Here is a 25,715-nt window from a genome sequence, read left to right on the forward strand (position 1 = left end):
TATAATATAATTTTTAAACGGGAAGTACTGAGTGTATATCTCCTCACCGGTCCAACTTTGAAATTTTTTCTGAATCAATTTTAAATCTTTAAATACTTAAATTATTGAGATTGTACTTATCTCTAAAATGCAGTGGTAGGACCCGACATGTTTCGCTTCCGCTTCGTCAGGGATCCATACTATGAATAAATAATATCTCATATCAGTACAACGCCAGCAATATCCTATTTTAAAGTCTACTTTCACCCCCATTTTTACATTTACTCACCATAAGCCGCTCATACACACCGCTCTAAAGTTTATCAGCAAGATGGCGGCGGCGTCTTTACTAGCGCTATTTAAAGAGCTTTAATCTTAAGACCAACCCCTCTACGTCACACACTAGACATCCAATCATGCTCAAAATCTAAATTTAAAGGGGAACCCCCAACCAAATACCAGGAAGATCAGTAGAGCGTAGACCACTCTATTTCTGCATTTAAACCCATCGGCTCCACCGTATTGAGCCGGTGGATCCATCGTTGTTCCTTGACATTCAAAGCTGCTTCAGTATTACCACCCACCCTCCCCTCGCCTATGTCATCAATGATTCTCCATCTTAGATCTAATATAGAATGGTTCAACTCAATCATGTGTTGAACCATCGGAGCCTCTCTCTTTTTGTTCTTTATACGGGATTTATGCTCCGTCAAACGAACCTTCACAGGTCTGCTAGTCCTACCTATGTATACTAGATCGCAGGGGCATATAATTGCATAAATCACTCCCCTGCTGTTACAATCTGTGATGGATCTTGACTCTATTATTTCATGCTTTCTTGGCACCTCCCACCTCGTCCCCTCAATGGTGTTATTACACCACTGACACTTTCCACACGCTTGATGTCTACCCTAAACAAGATGGTCCTAAACAAGAGTGATTACAACCAGGAGGCTGCGCGTCATTTGACTGATGCTTCAGCATATAAAAAACTAGAAGCAGATCCCACTGTGAGTTTAAGTGAAGAGATAAAGTGGGTCAATCAACATTATGAGAAAAAGATGATAACTAAATGAGAGATAAGGTAATATGGAGATAATCCAGACAACAGTTTATAACAAAAGCAAGCAAATTTAAAAAGTATTTGAGCTTCTGCAGGTAGCCAGTGCAGTTGCTGGTAATAAGGGCTGACATGTTCTTGTTTTTCAACCCAAAAATTAAGTTAACTGCTGCATTTTGGATTAGTCTCATTCTTCCAAGTATTGTTTTATAGGATCCCAGATAGGTTATATTACAATAATCGAGAATAGAAAGAATTAGCGCCTGCACTAGCAATCTAAACGGAATTGGGTCAAAATATTTTTTGATGGTTCACAATTTCCATAATGCAAAAAAACATTTCTTTACAAGTATATCAGTATGTTCCACTAAGGTTAGATGACAATGTAATTCCCAGAACTTTTAGAGAGGAGACTATAGGATATTCAAGGCCTCTTAGATTAAGAATCTTGTCCATGATTTTATCATTTGGACTAGCAAGAAAAAAATCTAGTTTTTTCAGTGTTTAATTTCAACTTGAAATTTATGGTCCATTGTTCAATCTGATTTAAGATGTAAGTAATCTGATTTTTTAACTCTGTAATAATGGAAGTAACTGGTATCAGAACAGTGATATCATCTGCATAGATGTGAAATATCACATTCAGACTTTGTAGAAAGTCCGCCAAAGGAGCAACATAAATGTTAAATAAAGTAGGTGATAATTGGGAACCTTGAAGTGCCCCATAGGGGTTACTCCAGGAGTTAGAATATTGACCATTAGTAAATACATGATATGATCTTTTTTTTTTTTTTAAGAAACCTTTGAACCAATCCCAAACCTTTCCAGATATTCCCATGGCATCTAAACACCCCAGTAAGATCTCATGGTCTACCAAGTCAAAGGCACTACTGAGGTCTAGCTGAAGAATTAATGCACTAGTGCCCTGACTAAATAGACCATGGATGTGATCAACAAGGGAAGCCATAACGGTTTCCGTATTAAAGCCTTACATAAACCCAGATTGATGATCATGAAGAAGGTTACATTTTTCTAAATACTTTACTAATTCTAGGTTGACCAAACCTTCCATTATTTTACAAAACAAAGGTATGCCTACAATAGATCTGTAATTTGTTTCAGCTGATATAGATTCTTTATAGTTCTTTATAATAGGAGTGACCAAATTGTGACCTAGCTCTTCTGGAAATGACCCATTTATCAACGAGAAACTAATCCATTTGTACAAATCCGTTTTAAATGTAATTGGTGCATTCTTCATTATAATTGGTGAACAAGTGTCTAATAAGCAGTTCAGTTTAACATACCTATTATACAGCGTGATGAATTGTAGCCAATCAAGAATATCAAAATTATTCCAGAACATGTCAACTCTTGAACCTTCGCTCAATCGAACTGATTGAAGATTACCATAATCATTCATATTGGAATGCAGATTAACTCTTAATTTACAAATTTTATTATTAAAGAATTTTGCTAATGTATCAGCCGACGAACATTTTTCGTTATATGGTCTTATTATTGAAGTGGTATCAGTTAAAGAATTCACAAATTTAAATAACCTTCTGAGCATAGTAGTTAGAATGCTTATTTTTAATAAAGATTTTTATAAGTTCTTAAGTTACTCCTCCAATTTATCTTATCTTATCTTATCTTCCTACTAAGCAGAAACAGCCACCACTGTACCAAAAGATGAAAAAGGAAAAACAAACCAAAGACCAGGTCCCCCAGCTAGGCCTGTCTTCAGGAAATAGCAGTGCTCCTACGGTCCCCCTTCTGCTAAATCCCTCCCCCCACCCTGCTGTTGAACGATCCATCCCACATGCATCCACAGCACACCACATACACACTCCCAGACCTGCCCCTCCTCTCCCCCCTCCCAGAAAGTTCTCCCCTAACCTTCCACTTCCCCGTTACCAAAAAGGACTGCATACACCCAATCACCCAGCCTCTCTCCCAAACCCGGGTCTAAGAAACGTTAGAAGAAAAGATCCCCCTGAACCCGAGTACTCTCCCCATCCAACTCCTACCAATTCTAGGACTACCGGAGCTGAGATGAAGAGTGATCCCTGACCTGATGGAGCCACCTGCTTCCCCACTCCAATCCCCAACTAATCCCCCTCCCCCTACCCTCCTACCTGCCCCTCCCTGCCCCTCCACATCTCTTCCGCTCCCCCAGCTTAACAGGAAACCTCCCATCTCCCTGGAAGATCCAAATAAAAACCCCCATGACAAATAACCAGCCCCCTCCTGTCCCTCCCGCAAAACCCCATGGGGGGAGGGAACAGCAAAACAAGGGTTTATGCAGAAACAAGCCGGGAAAATATCCGGAGCTGCCGGAGAACAGAGAAATTGGCCAAAAGAACAATAAAATCTGCGATACACATATTGAACTGAAACCTCAAGCATATCCCATAATGACTAGGTTTGGCCAGCCTCTGCATGGGTGAATAACTTACCCCTCTCCCTCACCAACCCGTGAGCCCACCCATCCCCACACCAAGAACTCAGGCCGAAGTAGAGAAAGGGTAGAAAAGAATAAGTCAGCTTAAAAGAAAAGAAATCTGGATTGCCAGACCAGAGGGGCCCCCAGAACGGCCTCATCCAAAAGTGACAACCAGCCCCAGACGCTACGGGCCCTCCAGTAGAGAAAACGATAGAAGCACATCTCCCCCACCCCCTCCATTATCTGGCATCTCCACTCCTTCCTTTCTCTCCCTCCTTCTTTCCTTTCCCATGGTCTGACATCTGTCTCCTCCCCCCCCATTGTCTCCTCCCCCCATATGCCCTGACATTTCTCCCTCCCCCTCCATGGTCTAGTATCTCCTTTCCCTCCCATAGTCTTGGCATCTTTCTTTCCTTTCCCTTCCCTGGTCTTCCTTCCCCTCCAAATTGGGTGCAGCAGCAGCAGCATTTCTCTCCTCCCCGTCATCATCCCCCCCCTATCGGCAGATTCACTACAGGCTAAGGCGGGAGTTAGGTCAGCGACGGAGAGAAGCTTACAACTTGGTGCTCTTGCTTGCTTCGGGCATTCCTCGCTGCCGGGTCCTGCCTTCACGGAAACAGAAAGTAGGCAGGACCCGGCAGTGAGGAAGGCCCGAAGCAAGCCAGAACACCAAGTTATAAGCTTCCCTCCCTGCCCTATCTCCCGCTTTAGCCTGTAGCGAATCTATTTCTCAGACCTGCTTTATTCCTTTTAGGCACCTTCTCCCTCCTTTTCCATTAGCCAGCAGCAGTTACCGAAGCACACAGCTGCTAGCTTCTGCCTCTCCTCTTTCGGATTGGTTTCACTTTGTGTAGGAGATAGGCGAACCAATGTCCAGCCTGTTTTACGGGATAAACAGCAGAACAAAAGCAAACAACGTCGGGGTTCTTCCTGTTTCACCCACTCGGTCATAATGAGCCTGCAGCCCCTGCCTCCAACTGCAACTGTAAAAAAGCTGAAAACCTGCTTTTTGGCGCTTAAAAAAAAAGTCAGACTGAGGCAAATTTGCGGCTGAGATGACAGCTGGGCGCTCACCTAAATTAGCCGTGCAGAGTGCGGAGCTAAAAGGCGCTAGGGAGAACACTGCGTCCCATTGTGGAACCTTAACATTATCTTACAGGGCCTCACCAAAGCCCTGTATGAGTCATTGATGGATCTCTCAGTGAAGATAGCTTTCTTAATAGTTATCACATGGGCAAGAAGAGTCTTGGAGTTGCAGGCGTTCTCCTGCAGAGAACCCTTTCTGAAGATTTTAGATGCAGGGGTTTCCCTGTGCTTGGTGCCTTCCTTTTTGCTGAAGATAGTATTGGTTTTCTGTGTCAGTCAAGAAGTATGATTGCTGGCATTCTTCCCCACAGTGTCGGAGAAAAAAGTCAAAGTTCTACAGTTGCTGGATGTATGGAGAGCATTACTCTGACACTGCCTATAATGGGATGATCAGAGCTGATGTTCAACCTCACTGCTTTGTTAAGTGCCCCTGAATATTGGCAGCTGGAGGAGTAATCTAGTGGTTATGTAGCAGCCTGAGAACCTTGAGAACTGGGTTTGATTCCTGCTGCAGCAACCTGTGACTGGGCAAGTCACTTAACACTTCATTGTCCCAGGCACAAAATAAGTACCTGTATATAATATGTAAATCACTTTGATTGTAATCCCAAAAATATAGTATATCAAGTTATTTTTTCTTTCCTTTTTCCCTCAGTGTGGTTTAAGTAGGCAGGAGCCTACCTTCCCATTTAAACCACACTGAATATTGAATGTTAGGATCGGAGAGAGGCGATTCAAGATGGCGAAGGAGCAAGTCGCATAGCAGGAAGCTCCTGCTATGCCAGCAAAATAATATTTATATACTTGCCTTTTCTTAGCTGTTTCTTCATGCTGAAGCGTAGATGAAAACAGTGAGGTGGACTTCCTGCCTTCTCTGCTACACCGCCAATACGCCAGTCAGTAGTCACCACCTATGCTATCCCAGTTGTACAGGGTGCTTCGGCTGATTGAAGGGGGCTGACCTCGATTTTGGACAGCGAAGTTTTGCTGAGCTCAACTGGTCCGTGAGTTCCCCTACGCCCTGGGATGTTGTCAGGGACGCTGACAGTGCTGTAGGAAGCAGCGATCTTTACTCCGCCAGCGCTGATTAGCTCACCCTTGACCCCGGTGGCGGTTCCACCTTCGCTGGAATTTCAGCTTCATTCTACAGCGACTGGGGGACCTGAGATTCAGCGTGGTCCATGAAGCAGAAATTCCATTGTGGATTCTATGGTTGCAGTTTCCTCAACGTCTTTCTCCTCCTTCCTGAACCCGCTAAAAAACCCACCATAGAAGCAATCTGGGAGGCTATTGAAAGCCTTCACAAGGTATGCTCTCACTTTATTTCTGTTTCATAAACTTCCTCAACTCAAATAAAGAATTCAGAGCTACAAATTCAACATCAGGACAAAGTCGAAAAGCAGGTCTCAGAGTTACAAAATTCCTCTAATTTGAATTATAAGGATAAAGTATTGCTGGCCATGAAGATTGAGAACCTGGAGAATGCAAATAGGAATTTAAATCTTAGACTGATTAATTTTCCAGTCTCCAGGCTACAATCGCCTAAGGAACTATTCCAACAGTTTCTAACCTCTGTGTTTAAGTATCCTGAGACAGTTATACCCCCATTACAGAAATTGTACTACTTAAATATTCCTAAAGAAAAAGCAGGACTTGGAACATCAATCAGCAGCACTTAATATTACAGAAATCCTAGAATCTTCACAGTCTGAAATTTCTGCAAGGGCTACACTTGTGACTTTTGTCTTTTTACAAGACAAAGAAGCAATTCTTCGTCTATTCTTTAGAGCCGAGAATGTTGAATTTTTTGGTAGTAAAGTAGCCGTTTTTCCTGATGTCTCTAAGTGGACGCAGACTCGGCAGAAAAAATTTCTAATGCTACGTCAATCTGTATTGAGTTTAGGAGCTACCTTTCAGCTGCGCTTTCCTTGTAAATGTTGTATTAATTATCAAGCTAATAGATATGTTTTCTATGAACCTGACCAATTACAATTTTTCTTGGAGGGCAAGGCTGCTTCTGTAGCCCCAGAGACGCCCTACTGATATCACTGTCCAGACCGTTTAGAATTATATACAACTGATTTTGCTCTGTATTTACGAGTATATTGTTAACTGTGATGAGGTGTATGTCCCATCAGGTGAGAGAGTACTGCCCCGAGGGAAGGCTACATCAGAGTCTATCTCTTCTCAGAGTGCCCATGAGTAATAGGTAACCCAGGGTTAAACAGGGAATAGCTGGGTTCAACTAGTTCCTACAGGGGTGGTTCTAGTCATAGTGGAAGACTAGGTGGGTGGTGGTAGGAACCAGCTATCCCTATTGCTCCGGTGTATTCTATTGCCCAATAGTAAAGTCTGAATGACCTGGCCATTGGACTTGAACAACAAATTTGCATCCTAATTTGCATAAGAATCAAGTGGCAGAGAAAAGTGGTGATTTGTAAAGAAAAGAAACTCCTAGAACCTTAAACTGGACTCCTGATAGGGAGAGGAGCTCTGGCGTGGACCCCTCAATCCTTGGGGGGACATTTTGAGGAGTCAAGAGGGACCTCACCCTGAACTGATAGGGGGATTCATTAATGGACTCCCAACAGAAAGGAGCATAGTTGGAGTTCCTAGAAACAGAAGTTCCTGGGTGACCCTCGAGGGGAGGAATGCGGGCTTTAGTGCCTAATCCTCTCTGAACATAAGAGTTCCTGTGAGCGGACACTCAGCCTATTTCCCGATAGGCAGTGAACAGACACTCTGCCTAGCCCTTCGGGTAGGCGGTGCCAGGATCGTGACATTAACGTTTTCTTTTTTCTTGAATTCAACTGCCCTTGACAGTTCTTGAATCTCTCTCCTTAGTTGTGGATTATTTTCAGTGTACATTTATGAATATTATATGTAATATTTCCTTATTGGATGTTATTTTTCCTTCTTTAATGTTAAATAAAGATAAATATATAAATAAATAAAAATATTGAATGTTGCTACTCTATGGGTTTTAGCCAGGTACTTGTGACCTTGATTGGCCACTGTGAGAACGAGTTACTGAGCTTGATAGACCTTTGGTCTAACCCAGTAAGGCTATTCTTATGTTCTTAATTACCTTACTAGTTATTCCCATCTTTAGATAAATATATTAAAAAGCAGCGGTCCCAACACAGACCCCGGGGAAACTCCACTACCTACCCTTCTCAATTGAGAATACTGACCATTCAACCCTATTCTCTGCTTTCTATCTTTTAACTCATTCTTAATCCTCAATAGGACACCCTCCTATTCTGTGGCTTTCCAATTTCCTCAGGAGTTGTTCATGAGTTAATTAGCCAAATGCCTTTTGAAAATCCAGAAACACAATATCAACCAGCTCACCTTTATCCACGTTTATACCATTTCAAAGAAATGTGGTAGATTGGTGAGGCAAAATTTCCCTTGATTAATTCCATGTTAGCTTTGTCTCATTAATCCATGCTTATGTATATGCTTAGTAATTTCGTTTTTTATAACTTTACCATTTTTCCAGTCACCAACGTCAGACTCGCCAGTTTATAATTTTCGTGGAACCAGTGGCGTAGCAAAGGTGAGAGGCACCTGGGGCAGTGGCGCCCTTCCTCCGCCCTCTTCTCTGCTCTCCCCCACCTCCACACGCTCTTTGCGCGCCACCCTCTTGCACACATGTGTCACTTCCCTTACCTCATACCTCTGTAACTTTCCTGGCACGAGCAGTAATTTCCAACCTGCTGACGCGCCAGCGTCGGCTCTTCCTCTGACATCACATCCTAGGCACGAGTCCAGAAAGCGATGTCAGAGGAAGAGCCGGCGCTGGCATGATAGCAGGTTGGGGATTGCTGCTCACGCCAGAAATATTATAGAGGTACGGAGGAAGGGAAGTGGCACCCATGTGCGGCAGAGTGGGGGGGTGGAGAGGAAGACAGGTACCTGCGCCCTCACCAAGAGGGCGCCTGGGGCAGACTCCCCTTCCCCCTTACTACACCACTGCTTGGAACCCTTTTAAAAAATTGATGAAGCTGGGTGTGCATATAGACTTGTAGAGAAACATTTTATAAACTATATACATACATTGCAACTGCCTCTGCTCTGCCCATGTACAGTTGCATAAGAGTAGATGTGCATACTTTCCATGCATGTACTTTGTATATTTGGCCATACAATAAAGCCCCTTTTTTTGCATGTTAAACAGGCTTTGCTCATGGAAAAAGCTTTATAAAATAGACCCCAATATGCCCAAACACTGTACTATGTTATAACCTTATAAAACTATCCTTGAATAAGCCAAGTATATCTGCACCACTCTTTAAGATGAAGAAAATTGTTTGAAAGTGAATGTTTGTTGATATGCAATTTATTATTGCACTAATTTTAGTGCAACTTAGACTTAACATTATCCCAACAGAGTCTGTGCGTGAACGAGGAGGTGCGGCGGCTGGGTGCTATGCAGCTGATCAATGACACTTGTATGGAAATGCAGAAGAACAAGTATGGTATGTATGAAGATGGTATTGTTGCTTGCTCTTAAAACACACTGCATACTTTGGAGACCATTCCAAACAAGAAATCCAGCAAGATCAAACTCTTCTGCTCATTTCCCCAACCTCAAATCCACTGGTGATTCAGAGAATCCTTAATTCTGGCCTCCTTAGACTGAACTCCAAAAACAGAAGCAAGAATCATTGCAGCAGAAGCTGAGCATTGAGCTGCATTCTCTTTTCATTCCTATTGAACAGCTCAATGCCTGTTTTTCACAGTGTCAGAAACAGGCAGAATGACCTAGTGTGGCAGCCTGATTCCCAGCAGTAATATTACAATAACACCACTAGAAGTTGTGGTGTGTTTTTTTAACCAAAGCCCTTTAGAGCAGGAGAGAGTGGGCATTGCTCCTGTTTCCTCTAGACACCAGGAACCTTGGTAAGTTTGGAGTTTGAATCAGAGGTGGGTGATGGAATACGGGAGTCTGGGAGGTTGGAGAGTAATGTTGAAGGGATGGGGTGGGTGAGGAAAGAGCTCAGAGGAATGCTTGCTGCCAGGGAGGGATTGGTTGTTGGGGAGAATTGGTGTTGCCTGGGGGGGAGGGTTGTCAAGTGGTAGTGCTGCCCTTCCAGCAAGCACATATGCATACCTCGGGGAAGGTGTAAATATTGACATCTATGTTTGTCCCAACAATATATATTCTTGTAAAATGGAAAATAGATTAAGGTTGTCAGCTCACAACATGTCCCCTCTTCCATTTTGATATAGTGTAGATCCTCACATATAAATGGCAGTTTTCTAAAATGGCATTTACATGTGTTTGTCCATTTACATATGTAGAAGCTGCTATTTACACATGGGGATGCTCATTTAAAATATGGGCTATTATTTTTTTAATAGAGGCTATGTGCTGCTCCTTTCCCTTTGAGTTGTCTGGATTGGGAGCCCAAGTTATTTGTTAATCCAAACCCCACTCAGTGCTATAGGTAAGTAGAGTTAGTTTCTATCTACGTGGAAGTGAGTTCTGATAGTTCCTTGCTCTGATATTAACTCTTAGAAAAGAAAAGTGAAGAGTCAGAGGGGAAGAAACGGCAACACAAGAGTCGAGCTGTCTGTCCATTTTACTCTTATGAGCAAATGCAGTTTCTTCGGGATGAAGCCTTAGTAGAGGTGAAGGACATTGAGCAGCTGGTATCCCTGGGGAAGAAGGCCAAAGCTTGCCCATATTATGGAAGTCGCTTTGCTATTCCTGCTGCTCAGGTGAGAAGCTACAGCCCTGTCTCATTGTCCTTGAAATTCTCAGCACCACCAATGTTATTCTTTTTTGACTATACCAAAAAAGTTCCAAAAGTGTCACTGTAGTGCCTACTGAAGGGCACAGCAAAAAGAGAATAATTAATAATGTAATAATATTAATATTAAATGTGTGAGAAGACCTCAGTGTGGATTAAACAGTCAGGTGAACGAATTAACGTCCTATACTATAATCTGTGTGTGGGTACCAGCTAAAGAATGACATGGTGGATGTTACCCAAGGCTAGCCGCGAGTAGCCACGGGTAACCCACCAAAACGGTGGAGGGGGGAAAGATGCTCACCGCAGGTACGGGGACAAGTCCATCCACTGCCCTTTGGAGCGGTGAATGGCCTTGTTCCTGCAATTAAGGGAGGGAACGTGCGTGGTCCCCTCCCTCCTTCCTACCTACCTGAATCTATCTATCTCCCTCCCTCCCCCTTACCTTTGTGACGCATTTTAAGGCTTGAGACTTGTTGAAAGCTGACAGAGTGTACGTGCAGTTGCGTGCTTGTGTGGGCAGAAGCTACTCCTCTGACGCAACTTCCAGTTGTGTCAGAGGGGAAGCTTCCGCCTACACACGCATGCAACTGCACGAACATTCCAGCGGCTTTCAACAAGCTACTCAAACCTTAAAACGTGCCGCAAAGGTAAGGGGGAGATGCACGGACCACGGGAGGGGTGCTGAAGGGCGGTGAGGTGGCGAGATGGAAGGTGGATACTGTGGGAATGGGGTGGTGAAGAGGACGACGGGGATGAGGCGGTGAAGGGGATGGCGGGGACGGTGGTCCAGTGACGGGGACAGATTTTTTCCCCGTGTCATTCTCTAGTACCAACCCAACACACCACACCATCATCAAGTCTTCACATGTGTGCAATGAAACAGTAATAATAGTATAATAACACCAAATAATTAATTAATCTATGTGCTCTCTAAAGCTGTGCCCACTCATTCGGCAAAACAGGATAACTGCACAAACATCAAAAGAAAATCAATCATTTATCTCGATAGGAGCTCCAAGAAAATCAGGCTCCCAGAGACGCTGCGAGGCTGCAGATGAAATGGAGACCACTCAAAAATTGTTGGTTCAACTGAGCTTCAGTTTTGGATGCACATCCTTCTTCAGGAACCTTTAAAATTGTTTGAGAGCTCAAAACACTAGCAGCAAGACAACACGCAGATAATACATTGCGTCAGAGGCAGTTGAGGGATAAAACCTAAGTGTGTGCCTTTTGAACAAGTGGCCGGAAAGACGTCACTGGAAAGGTCACAGGTCAAAATTCAAATAATAGTATTCCATTCTATGTTTTCATTTAGACCCGCAGGAAAAATGGAATTAAATTCAAAAATCCAGTATTGTTCACGATATTGAATATATCATTTTTTTGTTACCAATGAAATTGGAAGGTAAGGAATCAACGATAAGCCATCTCAATTGGTCAAACGTGTGACAAAACTGCAAACAGTGAGGAATCATGGGGGCTGTAGTGGCCTGCTTTTGTGTTCTATGAGACGAGTTCTAATACATCTAAACATACGGCCCACATAAAGCAATTGGCAAGGGCAAATGATTATATATACAGCCCAAGACGTGATGCAAGATGTTTGTTGCTTAAGAACATAGGTTTTCTTAGTTTGAGGATTACTCCATGTATTGCAGGTTAGAGAGGTGTTAAACAAAGTGCATAAACCACAGGGGTGATGACCCTGAGGGGAAACCTGTGACGTCTGGGCCACAGCAGTCTTGTGATTCAATAGGTTGTCCAAGTTTTTAGTTCTTTTATAAGCAATGCAAGGGTCTTTGCTGAAAGTTTGGTGCACTGAAAGCACATGCCAATGATGGCCTATATTAGCAGCTACTTTGGCTGATCTATCAGAATGGGTTAGCACACAAACTTTTTTTCCAATGGAACTTTGGGTTGATTTTTGAGGAGTCTTTTAATATCAACTTTGATATTCCACAAGGTTCCATATTGTCCCCTCTACTGTTCAATATTTATCTGGCCCCTCTATTAACCCTCAGTCAATCGATTGACTTTTTCTGTCTATGCTTATGCTGATGACCTTCAACTTCTTCACACTGTTGACCCCACTAACTTAAATGATATTGCCACCATTAACCTTAAATTAGCTAAAATTCACGATTGGCTAAATTGAAATATGCTTTCTTTAAACATCTCAAAAACAAGTACTGTTCTTTTCCCATGGAAAGAAGGTTTACAGCTAGTCGCACCAGTTTCCATTGACAATATCCCTCTCAAATCTACTCCAACGACCAAAATATTAGGTGTCATCATTGATAATAAACTTTCATTTTGTCCCCAAATCAGTGCTTTGGTCAAAAACTGCTTCTACAAACTTAGGATGATAAGATCTTTGGCCCTCTTCTTGACTCAAATTCTCTTAATATTATAGTTCACTCTCTTATAATATCCAAAATCGATTATTGCAACTCATTATATAAAGGGTTGTGTCAAAAAGATATTAGGCGCCTTCAACTCATACAAAATACGGCCATCAAAATCATCTCGGGTTCCAAAAAATTTGATTGTTAAAGAAAGCTCATTGGTTGCCTATCCCATATCGGATAACCTATAAAATTGCTTTTCTAACTTTCAAAACTGTACAGCAGGGGTGCCCAATACATCCATCGCGATCGACCGGTAGATCTCGAAGGCAACGTGAGTCGATCGCGGAGCCCATCCTGTCAGTTCTGCCGTCGGAGAGGATGTTCCGGGCCAGCCAATCGCTGCCTGGCTGGAATGGAACTTCCTCTCCGACGAAAGAATTGACGTCGGGGAGAGGAATGCTAGTCGGCCCAACACTTCTAATCTCCCTATCCATATTTAAATTTTTAATGTACAACGCTTTATATTCCAGGAGAAGCGTTTTATCAAATTTTTAATAAACTATGAAACTATGAACTCTTTCCAAAAATACTAGGACTAGGGGACATGGGATGAAGCTACTAAGTAGTAGATTTAAAACAAACCAGAGAAAATATTTCTTCACACAACATGTAATTAAACCCTGGAATTCATGGAGAATGTTGTGAAATCAGTTAGTTTAGTTTGGAAGGTTTGGAAAATTTCCTAAAAATAAAGTCCATGAGCTATTATTGAGATTCCTTGGGGAAATCCACTGCTTATTCCTAGGATAAGCAACATAGAATCTATTTTGCTACTTGGGATATAGTTAGGCACTTGGGACCTGGGTTGGCCACTGTTGGAAACAGGATGCTGGGCTTGATTGACCTTTAGTCTGTCCCAGTATGGCAATTCATATGTTCTTATGATTTCCTGATGGATCCATAGGGCCATTTCATCAGCCTACATTCTTTCTGGGAAACAGTCACCTGTTTCTGTCAAGGTGCATTCTACCAGGAATGTGGCTTCTCCGTGGGCCGACGCTCAAGTTGTTTCCCCTGAGGAGATTTGCAGAGCAGCTACATAGTCTTCTCTTCACACGTTTGCCAAGTTTTACAGCGTGGATGTGGCAGGAAGACAGGACTCTGCTTTTGGGTTTTCGTTTTTAAGAGTGCTGCAAGCCCTCCCTAGCTTTTTGAGGACTAATTTTGTACATTCCATCTGTCTAAAATGTCTCACCTATTGCACTGGAAAAAGAGACTATGTACTTACCCTGGTAAGCTCTTTTCAGTAGATAGGTGATACAATCTAGACCCCCACCCTGTTCTTATCCCCCATTGCCCCAGATACATTAGACAGAGTGTGAGCCTACCAGGACAAATAGGGGAAAATGCTGAGTACCTGAATGTAAACCACTTAGGCTATAAGTGGTATATAAATACTAAAAATAAATAAAATATAATGGTCTTTAAATTTTATCATTCTTATTCTTTAATTTATAGGTTGCATTTATTTCTCACTGCTATGTCTGAAACGCTAGAAAAATGTGATAATGTCATCAAATTGCAAAAGTTAAACTGCAGGGATTTTTTTTCTTAGTTATGCTCATTTTTGGCCTTTTTAAAGTAACTAATTAGTGATTCCAGCTCCCCAGACCATTATCTTCTATGCTATGTTGTTTTTATTCACTTTTTAGACATGTTTTTTTCAGGTCATTTTGTGTGTTTTTAAAAAAATCCTTTTTAGGTTCCATTCAAGTTTTTGGAAATGCATCTTTCTGGCTGATCTGCTATTTGTTGCAATTGCCTTGGATCTTTTGGATTATTTGCCCTATTGCTTTTGGGGTAAATAATAGAACAGTAACATAATCTCTCAGGTCTCTGAACTGTTAAAAGAAATACTGAATGCATTCAATGAGAACCAAAATATATAAAATCTGACTCCCATCTGTCATTAATATTGTATCCACTTCCTTAAATTGTTTCATTAAGTTATTAACCAATTTAAAATTAATAGACTAAAATGAATACTGCACACATACCCTTTTACACCAATAAAAGGTACAGCATTATCTTCTTAACCCTGCTCTGATAGAATGGGCACGTCATAGCTGGTGCAGAATCAGGGAAGCCAGGGTTCAAATTCCACTGCTGCTCCTTGTAATCTTAGGTATGTCATTTAACCCTTCATTGCCTTAGGTATAATTTAAACTCTCTGGAGACAGAGCGAAATCCTACTTTACCCAATGCAGCTTGTATTGAACTACTACTGAAAAAGTATGAGCTAAATCCAAATATCTATAATATGTGGGCCCTTTATTAAAACTGTCCAAGGTAGATGCAGGCCACTGGTCTTTTTGCGAGGAAGAGGTTTAAGCAATGTAAAGGTCTATGCTTACAGCCAGGGTTCCTTTTGCAGTTGGTCGTATTGCCGTATCAGATGCTGCTGCATGGCTCCACTAGGAAGGCTTCTGGGATCAAACTGAAGGATCAGGTGGTGATTATTGATGAGGCCCATAACCTGATTGACACAATCACCTGCATCTACAGCTCTGAAGTTAGTGGCTCTCAGGTATGTTTGAGTTTGTTCTTAATATATGTTACTGCTTTATACTCACTAAGAATGTGCAGGTCAGTTTTCAGCATTTACAGTAAATTCATATTTTTTAAACATTAGCCATGTGCCTTTTTGGGGGGTAATTTAGTTATTTGCTTGCAGATGTGGCCACATATGCATATAAATGACCTCTTATAAGGTATTGGATGGTGCAAAAGTACGTGCTTTGAAAATAATGATGTGTACTTTGATGAATGTGTAGAAAGCTGTAGTTTGGTAGGAGCATGGATGACCTACACTGATTCACAAATGCACATACGAGGGGCATACAATAATTTATCTACCTGAGTATGAAAGAAAGTAGCAAGCATGTTGAAACAAGTCTGTGCATGTTGTGACATGTCTCAAGGTTACTCGTACACAGTTGCGGCTCAGTGTGAGTCTAACATTCTAAGATACAGAATTTCAGTAGAGTCCTCATTTGAATCAAGTAAGAATCTGCTAGATTTGGAGCACCGTTCAGTAATTAAAATTTCTCACAAAAGAAGGGAAAAAAACAAAGAGAGCTCCATGAACGCATGACTGCAGTTTATGGTGAGTCTTCTCCATCATCCTTCAAAGTAAAATTTTGGAGCAAGAAGTTTAAGTGGAGTAGAGAGTCCATTGATGATGACCCTCACACTGCATGGCCTGTGGAAGCAACTTCCACAGAAATGTGCAAGAAAGATGAGGATTTAAATTTGTCAGTCAGACGAATTAAGGTTTCCTGAATAGCTGAAGAAATGGGCATCTTGGCAGGTAGTTTGGAAAATAATTCATGAAAAGTTGAGCATGTCCAAGGTGAATGCAAGATGGGTTCCAAGAATGCTGATGCCATGTCAGAAGGCCACGAGACTGCAGTGCTTTCAGGAGAACTTGGAGATGCTCCGTGAAGACCAAGTGAATTTTTTTTTCATCGTTTGGTGACTGTAGATGACGATTAGGTTTATCACAGAGATCCTGAGTACAAAATGGAGTCAATGCGGTGGACGCATAAGTTATTATCCCAGGACAAGCAGGCAGGTATTCTCACTAGTGGGTGATGTCATCCGACAGAGCCCCGATACGGACATCTTGCAAGCATGTCTTGCTTGAAGAAACTCAGAAGTTTCGAGATGCCCGCACCACGCATGCGCCAGTGCCTTCCCGCCCGATGGTCCGGGCGTGTCTCCTCAGTTCTTTTTCTTCCGCGGAGCTGAGAAGTCTATCTTCAATTTGCGCCCATTGAATCTCTTTTTTGCCTTCTTTTTTGCCGCGGGTTGAGTTCTTTTGGCTCTCCTGTGCATTTATTTCTTTCTTTGATTTCTTTTTTTTAAAAAAATAAAAAAACCAAACAAATTTTTCCTTCCGATATCGGGTCGGCCGCGTGGCTGAGGCCCCGCGCCTTCGACCTTGCGGCGGAGCTTTTCCGGCCTATGTCCCGGCCGATTACCGGTTTTAAAAAGTGTAGCAAGTGCCAGCGCGCGATTTAGCTCACGGTCCCTCATCGACGCTGCTTACAGTGTCTGGGACCGGATCACTTCCCGAAATCGTGCCAGCCTTGCTCCACTCTGACGGCGAGAGCGTTTAAGCGTCGCTGTCTGCTGTGGGAGTCCATGTTCAAGATGGAAGCTTCATCGGATCCTGCAGCTTCGACATCGACATCGACGGGTGCTTCGTCTCCTTCGGCGAAGCCCTCTGCCTCCCCGGCTGCTTCGGGCCTCCTGAAGCCGGCATCGTTCACACCGGTTTCGGCCCCGACTTCAGCGCCGGTGCCTTCATCCGTCTCCTCGGAGCAGGTATCGACCCCGACTGTTCCACCAGTGGTGCTCAAGGTGCCAAAGACTGGCAAGCAGAAGCACGCAGCACCCAAGGAGTGCGGAGACCGTGCGGAAGGGCCCCCTTTTGGTGCGGATCCCTCCATATCGGCTTCGTTGCGGTCCATCCTGGAGGCTCAGTTCGTGGAGCTCATGCAGACCATGGGGCCTCGGCTGATTGCCACCATCCAGGGTGACCTTCCAGCTTCGGCTTCGAGGGGCGGACCGCCCCCTCCTCCTCCTCCTCCTCGCCGCACGACCTCGTTGCTTGGCGAGGAGGAGCGGCGAGCGGTGTCCGGGTCCTCGAGGAGGTCCTCCGTTAGCGCTGTACCTCCTTTGGAACCGATTCCCTCGAGGAGGGCCTCCCTTAGTGATATGCCTCCCTTGGAGCCCATCCCCTCGAGGAAAGCCTCGTTTAGTGACCTGCCTCCCTTGGAACCGATTACTCCGCCCCATGACTCAGTATGGCGTCCACCTTCGGGGCCACCCAGTCCTGGGCATAGCAGGAAGCAGGACGAGTTCTTCTGAACCCCCTATCAAACCTGGGCGTCGTCGAGGGAGGCGCCGCCTCTGCGATCGACGGCATCGAGTCCAATCTGCTCCTTGGAGGCGTCTGACCCAGTTTCTCACAGACGGGCTCGATCCCCTTCCAGGCATCGGGAGGGGCATCGATCCAGACATTCTTCAAAGCATTCCTCTCGACACTCGACCGTCTCGCCTCAGAAGAAATTGCCTCGGTTGGGGTATGCGGCTTCGACTGGGTCTCCTCCTCCGGGCCCGGAGTTCGAGGACACCGAGGTTTTCTACTCGTCCTGTTGCTCGCAGGCCTCTCTAGAGCCTGAAGCCTCTTCTTCTTCTAGTCCGTCTCGCAGACCGGCAACGGCGGACCAACTGTCCTTTTCATCGTTCCTCAGGCAGATGGCGGATGACATGGACATTACTCTCGATGATGGGTCTCGATATTCCAAGGAGTACCTCGATACCATGCACTTGCCTCGTCCTCCAGCAGAGTCCTTGCGGCTTCCCCTGCACAAACTCCTCAACCAGACCTTCATGCGATGCTTCGACAACCGAAGCCTGGAACAAACATAAAGATGAACAGAAGAAATGTCACAAGGCGGTGAGGGATGCAAAACAGGACTATGAGGAAAAAATAGCCCGGGAGGCCAAAAACTTCAAGCCCTTCTTTAGATACGTGAAAGGGAAAAAACCTGCAAAAGAGGCAGTGGGACCCCTGGACGACATGGGAAGAAAAGGGTACATCAAGGAAGATAAACAAATCGCAGACAAACTAAATTCCTTCTTTGCGTCTGTCTTTACGAAGGAGGACACCTCAACAATACCTGAAGTGGAGAAACTGTTTACAGGAGAAATAAAGGACAGCCTCACCACAGTTGAAGTGAACTTAGATCAGATATACTACCAGATCGACAAACTTAAAAGTGACAAATCCCCTGGACCGGATGAAATTCACCCGAGAGTCTTGAAGGAATTGAAGGTCGAAATCGGAGAGTTACTGCAAAAACTTGCAAACCTGTCAATCAGAACTGGTCAGATACCAGACGACTGGAGGAAAGCGAACGTCACGCCAATTTTCAAAAAAGGATCGAGAGGAGAACCGGGCAACTATAGACCTGTGAGTCTTACATCTGTCCCCGGCAAGATGATTGAATCACTGATCAAGGATAGCATAGTTCAGCACTTGGACACACATGACTTGATGAAACCCAGTCAACATGGATTCAGGAAAGGGAAATCGTGTTTGACGAATTTACTCCAATTCTTTGAGACCGTGAACGAGCAAATTGATAGTGGAAAGCCGGTGGACATAATATACTTGGATTTCCAGAAAGCATTTGACAAAGTTCCACACAAAAGACTTCTTAGGAAACTACAAAGCCATGGCATAGAGGGAGATATACAAAGATGGATAGGCAAATGGCTGGAAAACAGGAAGCAGAGAGTGGGCATAAATGGGAAGTTCTCCGACTGGGAGAAAGTGACTAGTGGTGTACCCCAAGGCTCGGTACTTGGGCCGATCCTTTTTAATATTTATATCAATGACCTGGAAAACGGAACATCCAGTGAGATCATCAAGTTTGCAGACGACACAAAACTCTGCCGGGCAATCAGATCGCAGGAGGACAGTGAGGAACTCCAGAGCGATTTGTGTCGGTTAGAAAAATGGGCGGAGAAATGGCAGATGAAGTTCAACGTGGAGAAATGCAAGGTAATGCATTTAGGCAGTAAAAATAAGGAATACGAGTACAGAATGTCAGGTGCAACTCTGGGAAAAAGTGAACAAGAAAGGGATCTGGGTGTACTGATAGATAGGACCCTGAAGCCGTCGGCACAATGCGCGGCAGCGGCAAATAAGGCAAATAGAATGTTGGGCATGATAAAGAAAGGAATCTCGAGTAGATCGGAGAAAGTTATAATGCCGCTTTATAGGGCAATGGTCAGACCCCACTTGGAATACTGCGTCCAACATTGGTCTCCCTACTTAAAGAAGGATATAAAACTGCTGGAGAGGGTGCAGAGACGAGCAACTAAACTAGTGAAGGGTATGGAGAAACTGGAATATGAGGATCGACTTAAAACACTGGGATTGTTCTCCCTTGAGAAAAGGAGACTGCGTGGGGATATGATCGAAACCTTCAAAATACTGAAAGGAATCGACAAAATAGAGCAGAAAAAACTATTTATATTGTCCAATTTGACACGGACAAGAGGACATGAAATGAAGCTAAGGGGGGGCAAGTTCAGGACTAATATCAGGAAGTTCTGCTTCACACAGAGAGTGGTTGACATCTGGAATACTCTCCCAGGGGAGATTATTGCGGAATCGACAGTCCTAGGCTTCAAAAGCAAACTAGATGCATATCTCCTTGAGAGAGGCATATAAAGATATGGTTGGCTATAAAATAAGAGATAGCCTCAGTAATGGAGCCTACGCGTAGCCAAAATCAATGACTGGGGTATTCAGCGTAGTTATATTTGCTCCTTATTCTCCAATCATTGGCCTTACTCTTGTGAAATTACTTTATTCAAGCGAATGAATTTACTATAAATTATTTATTTAAATAATCACTTTTTTTTCTTCTTATCTTTTTTTCAATTTTATAACTTTTATAATTTTATAAAGTTATAAAATTGAAAAAAAGATAAGAAGAAAAAAAAGTGATTATTTAAATAAATAATTTATAGTAAATTCATTCGCTTGAATAAAGTAATTTCACAAGAGTAAGGCCAATGATTGGAGAATAAGGAGCAAATATAACTACGCTGAATACCCCAGTCATTGATTTTGGCTACGCGTAGGCTCCATTACTGAGGCTATCTCTTGTTAGTAGAATTGATCTTTCATCAACATGTTAGATTAAGTGGAAAGTATTTGGTTTATATTATTTGGTAAAGGTTTTTCCACTGGGGAATTTTTGTATTTAGTGTGGCTATAAAATAAGCCAGGTGTATACCTAGCAGGGCCTCCGCGTGTGCGGATCGCCGGACTTGATGGACCGAAGGTCTGATCCGGAGATGGCGCTTCTTATGTTCTTATGTTCTTATGTTATGTTCTTATGTCTCCTTACTCTATCCCTGCGGTCCCTGGCAAATTGGATGCGCGATACCGCACGGTGCATCATAAAGGCTTCGAGGGTCCTCAGCTTTCTCACCAGTCCCTCCTGGTCGAATCCTCGCTCAAGCGGTCTCATCCTGGCCAGGTCTATGCTTCAGTGCCTCCGGGCCGCGAGGGCAAAACCATGGATAAGTTTGGTCGACGCATCTATCAGAATTCTATGATGGCGTCTCGAGTCCTGAATTACAATTTCCACTTTGCAGCCTACTTGGAATTTTTTCTGCCTGTGCTTCGGAAGTTCACACCATACATCGAATCCCAGGCTAGGTTTGAGTTTGAAGAAGTGGTTGCTTCGCTGTCCCAACTTCGGCTTCAGTTAATGCAATCTGCCTATGATGCGTTCGAGCTCTCCGCCCGAGCGGCGGCCTGCTCGGTGGCGATGCGCCGGTTGTCCTGGTTGCGGACCATTGATATGGACCCGAATCTTCAGGACCGCCTGGCGAACATCCAGTGTGCTGGGGCGGATCTTTTTGACGAATCCATCGAGACTGTCACGAAGAAGTTGTCTGACCACGAAAAGTCCTTCCAATCTATCCTTCGGCCGAAGCCTAAGCCTCAGCAGTCTCGACCTTCTCGTCCGCCGTTGATTTATCAGAGGCGTTATCAGCCGAGGCAAACTCCTCCTGCGAGGCAACCGGCGAAGCGCCAGCCTCCCCAAAAGGGTCAGCCTAAGTCTCAATCGCCTGCTGTCCCTAAGACCACTCAGCCTTTTTGACTGTCTCGTCGAGGGCATAACCAACCTCGTTCTGCCTCCCCCTGTTTTTCCCATCGGAGGGCGCTTCCATAATTTTTATCATCGCTGGGAGGCCATAACAACCGACCTCTGGATCCTTACTATCATCAAGGACGGATACTCTCTTCATTTCCATCGGGTCCCTCCGGACCACCCTCCAAGAGAGTATCCTTCCAACTTGACTCAGACCGCCCTTCTTCTCCAGGAAGCACAGGCTTTGCTCCGGCTTCGTGCCGTGGAGCCGGTCCCGACGGACCAACTGAACCAGGGGTTTTACTCCCGGTACTTCCTTGTTCCAAAGAAGACGGGTGACCTGCGACCCATTTTGGACCTCAGGGCCCTTAACAAATTCCTAGTCAGGGAGAGGTTTCGCATGCTGACACTTGCTTCTCTCTACCCTCTCCTCGAGCAGAACGACTGGTTATGCTCTCTGGATCTCAGGGAGGCCTACACTCACATTCCCATTCATCCGGCCTCCCGCAAGTTCCTCAGATTTCGGGTGGGACATCTACATCTGCAGTATCGAGTGCTTCCATTCGGCCTGTCCTCGTCTCCCAGAGTCTTCACGAAGTGTCTGGTGGTGGTGGCTGCTGCACTCTGGAACAGGGGTCTTCAGGTATTTCCATACCTCGACGACTGGCTCATCAAGGCCCCGTCAGCTCCAAAGGTCATTTCGGCGACCTTGACCACGATCTGCTTCCTGCAGAGCCTAGGCTTCGAGATCAATTTTCCCAAATCTCATCTGCAGCCAACCCAGTCCCTTCCCTTCATCGGGGCGGTACTGGACACCATTCAGCTTCGAGCATTCCTTCCTCCTCAGCGCATGGATGCTCTTCTTCGTCTCTGCCAGTCTGTATCTTCTCGCCAGTCCATCTCAGCGAGACACATGATGGTCCTCCTGGGCCACATGGCCTCTACAGTTCATGTGACACCCTTTGCCAGGCTCCATCTCAGGATTCCTCAGTGGACCCTAGCTTCTCAATGGACTCAAGTGTCAGACCCGTTGACTCGACACATCATAGTCACTCTTGCTCTTCGGCAGTCTCTACTTTGGTGGATGACCTCTTCGAATCTATCCAGAGGTTTGCTGTTTCACACTCCTCCTCATCAGAAGGTTCTCACAACCGATTCTTCGGCCTATGCCTGGGGGGCTCATCTGGATGGGCTTCGTACTCAGGGGTTCTGGACCTGTGCGGACCGACTCCATCAAATCAATCTTCTGGAGCTCAGAGCCATCTTCATTGCTCTTCAACATCTGCTTCACGACATGGTGGTCCTCATTCACACCGACAATCAGGTCGCCATGTATTATGTCAACAAGCAAGGGGGCACGGGCTCAGCCTCCCTCTGCCAGGAAGCTCTCAGAGTCTGGGATTGGGCGGTTCGCCACAACACCTTCCTCAAAGCTGTCTACATTCAGGGGAGGGACAATGTCTTGGTGGACAAACTGAGTCGTCTTCTCCAGCCTCACGAATGGACATTCCACTCCAAGCCCCTTCATCAGATCTTCGCTCAGTGGGGAACGCCTCAGATAGACCTCTTTGCGGCTCCCCACAATTTCAAGCTGCCTCAGTTTTGCTCCAGGATGTACGCTCCTCATCGCCTCGAGGCAGATGCTTTTCTGCTGGATTGGGGGAATCGCTTTCTGTATGCGTTTCCGCCATTCCCTCTCATTCAAAAGACTCTAGTCAAACTGAAGTCCGAACATGCCACCATGATTCTGATAGCTCCTCGGTGGCCCAGGCAACCTTGGTTCTCCCTTCTACTTCAACTCAGCAGCAGGGAACCGTACCTACTTCCAGTGTTTCCTTCACTGCTTACTCAGCATCAGGGGTCTCTGCTTCATCCCAACCTGCAGTCTCTCCACCTGACAGCTTGGTTCCTCTCAACGTAAACCCGCACCAGTTTTCCCGGGCGGTGAGGGATGTCTTGGAGGCTTCCAGGAAGCCTGCTACTCGTCAATGCTACTCCCAAAAATGGACTAGATTTTCTTCATGGTGTATTTCCAATTCTAAGGAGCCTCAGCGAGCCTCCCTATCCTCTGTTTTGGACTATCTTTTACATCTGTCTCAGTCTGGTCTCAAGTCGATATCTATACGAGTCCACCTGAGTGCTATTGCGGCTTTCCATCAGCCTCTACAAGGGAAACCTCTCTCTTCTCATCCTGTGGTTTCCAGATTTATGAAAGGACTTTTTCATGTCAATCCTCCTCTCAAACCGCCTCCAGTGGTTTGGGGTCTAAATGTTTTCCTTTCTCAGCTTATGAAACCTCCTTTTGAGCCTCTGAGCAAGGCTCCACTAAAGTTTCTCACTTGGAAAGTGGTTTTTCTGGTGGCCCTCACATCTGCTCGCAGGGTCAGTGAGCTTCAGGCCTTGGTGGCGGACCCACCTTTCACAGTATTCCATCATGACAAGGTGGTCCTCTGCACTCACCCGAAATTCCTGCCTAAAGTGGTCTCTGAATTTCACCTCAACCAATCCATTGTGCTTCCAGTGTTCTTTCCAAAGCCTCATTCTCATCCTGGAGAATCAGTTCTTCACACTCTGGACTGTAAACGTGCTTTGGCTTTCTACTTGGATCGCACCAAACCACACAGAACTGCTCCTCAACTTTTCGTCTCCTTTGATCCAAACAAGTTGGGACGACCTGTATCGAAGCGCACCATCTCCAACTGGATGGCGGCTTGTATCTCTTTCTGCTATGCCCAGGCTGGATTACCCCTTCCCTTTAAGGTCACAGCACATAGGGTCAGAGCAATGGCAGCCTCTGTAGCCTTCCTCAGATCGACACCGATTGAGGAGATTTGTAGGGCTGCCACTTGGTCCTCTGTTCATACGTTCACCTCTCATTATTGTCTGGATACTTTCTCCAGACGGGATGGGCAGTTTGGCCAAACTGTGTTACAAAATTTGTTCTCCTAAGTTGCCAACTCTCCCTCCATCCCATTGAGGTTAGCTTGGAGGTCACCCACTAGTGAGAATACCTGCCTCTTTGTCCTGGGATAAAGCAATGTTACTTACCGTAACAGTTGTTATCCAGGGACAGCAGGCAGCTATTCTCACATCCCAACCACCTCCCCTGGGTTGGCTTCTCTGCTAGCTACCTGAACTGAGGAGACACGCCCGGACCATCGGGCGGGAAGGCACTGGCGCATGCGCGGTGCGGGCATCTCGAAACTTCTGAGTTTCTTCAAGCAAGACATGCTTGCAAGATGTCCGTATCGGGGCTCTGTCGGATGACATCACCCACTAGTGAGAATAGCTGCCTGCTGTCCCTGGATAACAACTGTTACGGTAAGTAACATTGCTTTCTCCACCCCCAAAAAGTTTAAGACAGAAAAATCTGCAGGTAAAGTCATGGCAACTGTCTTCTGAGATGATGAAGGATTTTTGCTTCTGGAGTTCATGCCACACAAGACAACTGTAACTGGAAGAGTTATGCCGACACAATGATCATTTTTTGGGGAGTCAATCAAGGAGAAAAGCTGAGGAAAACTCGCAGCAGGCATGCTGCTTCTGCACAACAATGCACCGGTGCACATTGTGGCCACCATTATAGCCTTAATCAGGGCTCTGGAACAATCCTGAAAGTAGCCACAACCAATGCACTAGCGTGTGACCCGACAGAGAGTCACCCTGCAGGACTGAACCTTCAAAAGCATTCACAATTATTTTCACACAAAAATAAAGTCTCCACACAAGGAAGTAGATTGGAAAAATAAGTCAATTTTACTCATTCAATAAAGCAGGTAAGTAATTCCTCAATCTTTGTCACAGTAGTCAGGATTCCATACATCATTAAAGAAGAAAGAAAAAAAAACTGCCAATAAAAGGCATGAAAACAAAACAGTTCACAAACAAAATCAAACTTTCTTCTTCTGCTTATTAATTCCCAATTGTCCTTGAGATCACAGTTCAATACAGCGCTTGCTCTGCCTGCTCCAAAGCAGGTATTTCATTAAATCAGCAATAAAGTTCAGCATTCAGAATTCCTCAATTCACAATCAAAACAAAATAAAGGAAAGCCTCTGGCAACAGAAGATGTCTGCCAGGAACAGGAGAGTGTAATAGGTTTTGCAAAAATAAAGGCCTTAAGATAGGCTTTCAAACTTCCGCCCTAACCGGCTTCCTGGTCTGAATGCCAGTGCTGGCTTATCTAGTCTAGGGGCGTGCCCTGTTTTAGGTGTGTCAGCAGATCTCCAGGGGCCTCTAGAGCTCCCCTGGTGGTGGTTTGGACAAAACTCACTATCTACT

The 25,715-nt window shown here is 44.7% G+C and overlaps 1 protein-coding gene across 5 annotated transcripts in view; it reads left to right on the forward strand.

The window, feature by feature from the left end:
- DDX11 (DEAD/H-box helicase 11) overlaps nucleotides 1-25,715 on the forward strand; it is a 249,208-nt gene that overhangs the window by 66,294 nt on the left and 157,199 nt on the right. For 4 of the 5 annotated variants that reach the window (XM_033952044.1, XM_033952040.1, XM_033952042.1 and 1 more), the window contains exons 8-11: nucleotides 8,077-8,133; nucleotides 8,968-9,055; nucleotides 10,099-10,301; nucleotides 15,119-15,271. In XM_033952044.1, the coding sequence (XP_033807935.1) occupies nucleotides 8,077-8,133; nucleotides 8,968-9,055; nucleotides 10,099-10,301; nucleotides 15,119-15,271 (501 nt within the window). The remainder of the gene's footprint in view (nucleotides 1-8,076; nucleotides 8,134-8,967; nucleotides 9,056-10,098; nucleotides 10,302-15,118; nucleotides 15,272-25,715) is intronic. The other variant, XM_033952045.1, reaches the window with a different exon arrangement.

This window comes from Geotrypetes seraphini, chromosome 7 (genome assembly GCF_902459505.1).
Source record: "Geotrypetes seraphini chromosome 7, aGeoSer1.1, whole genome shotgun sequence".
Classification (NCBI taxonomy): domain Eukaryota; kingdom Metazoa; phylum Chordata; class Amphibia; order Gymnophiona; family Dermophiidae; genus Geotrypetes; species Geotrypetes seraphini.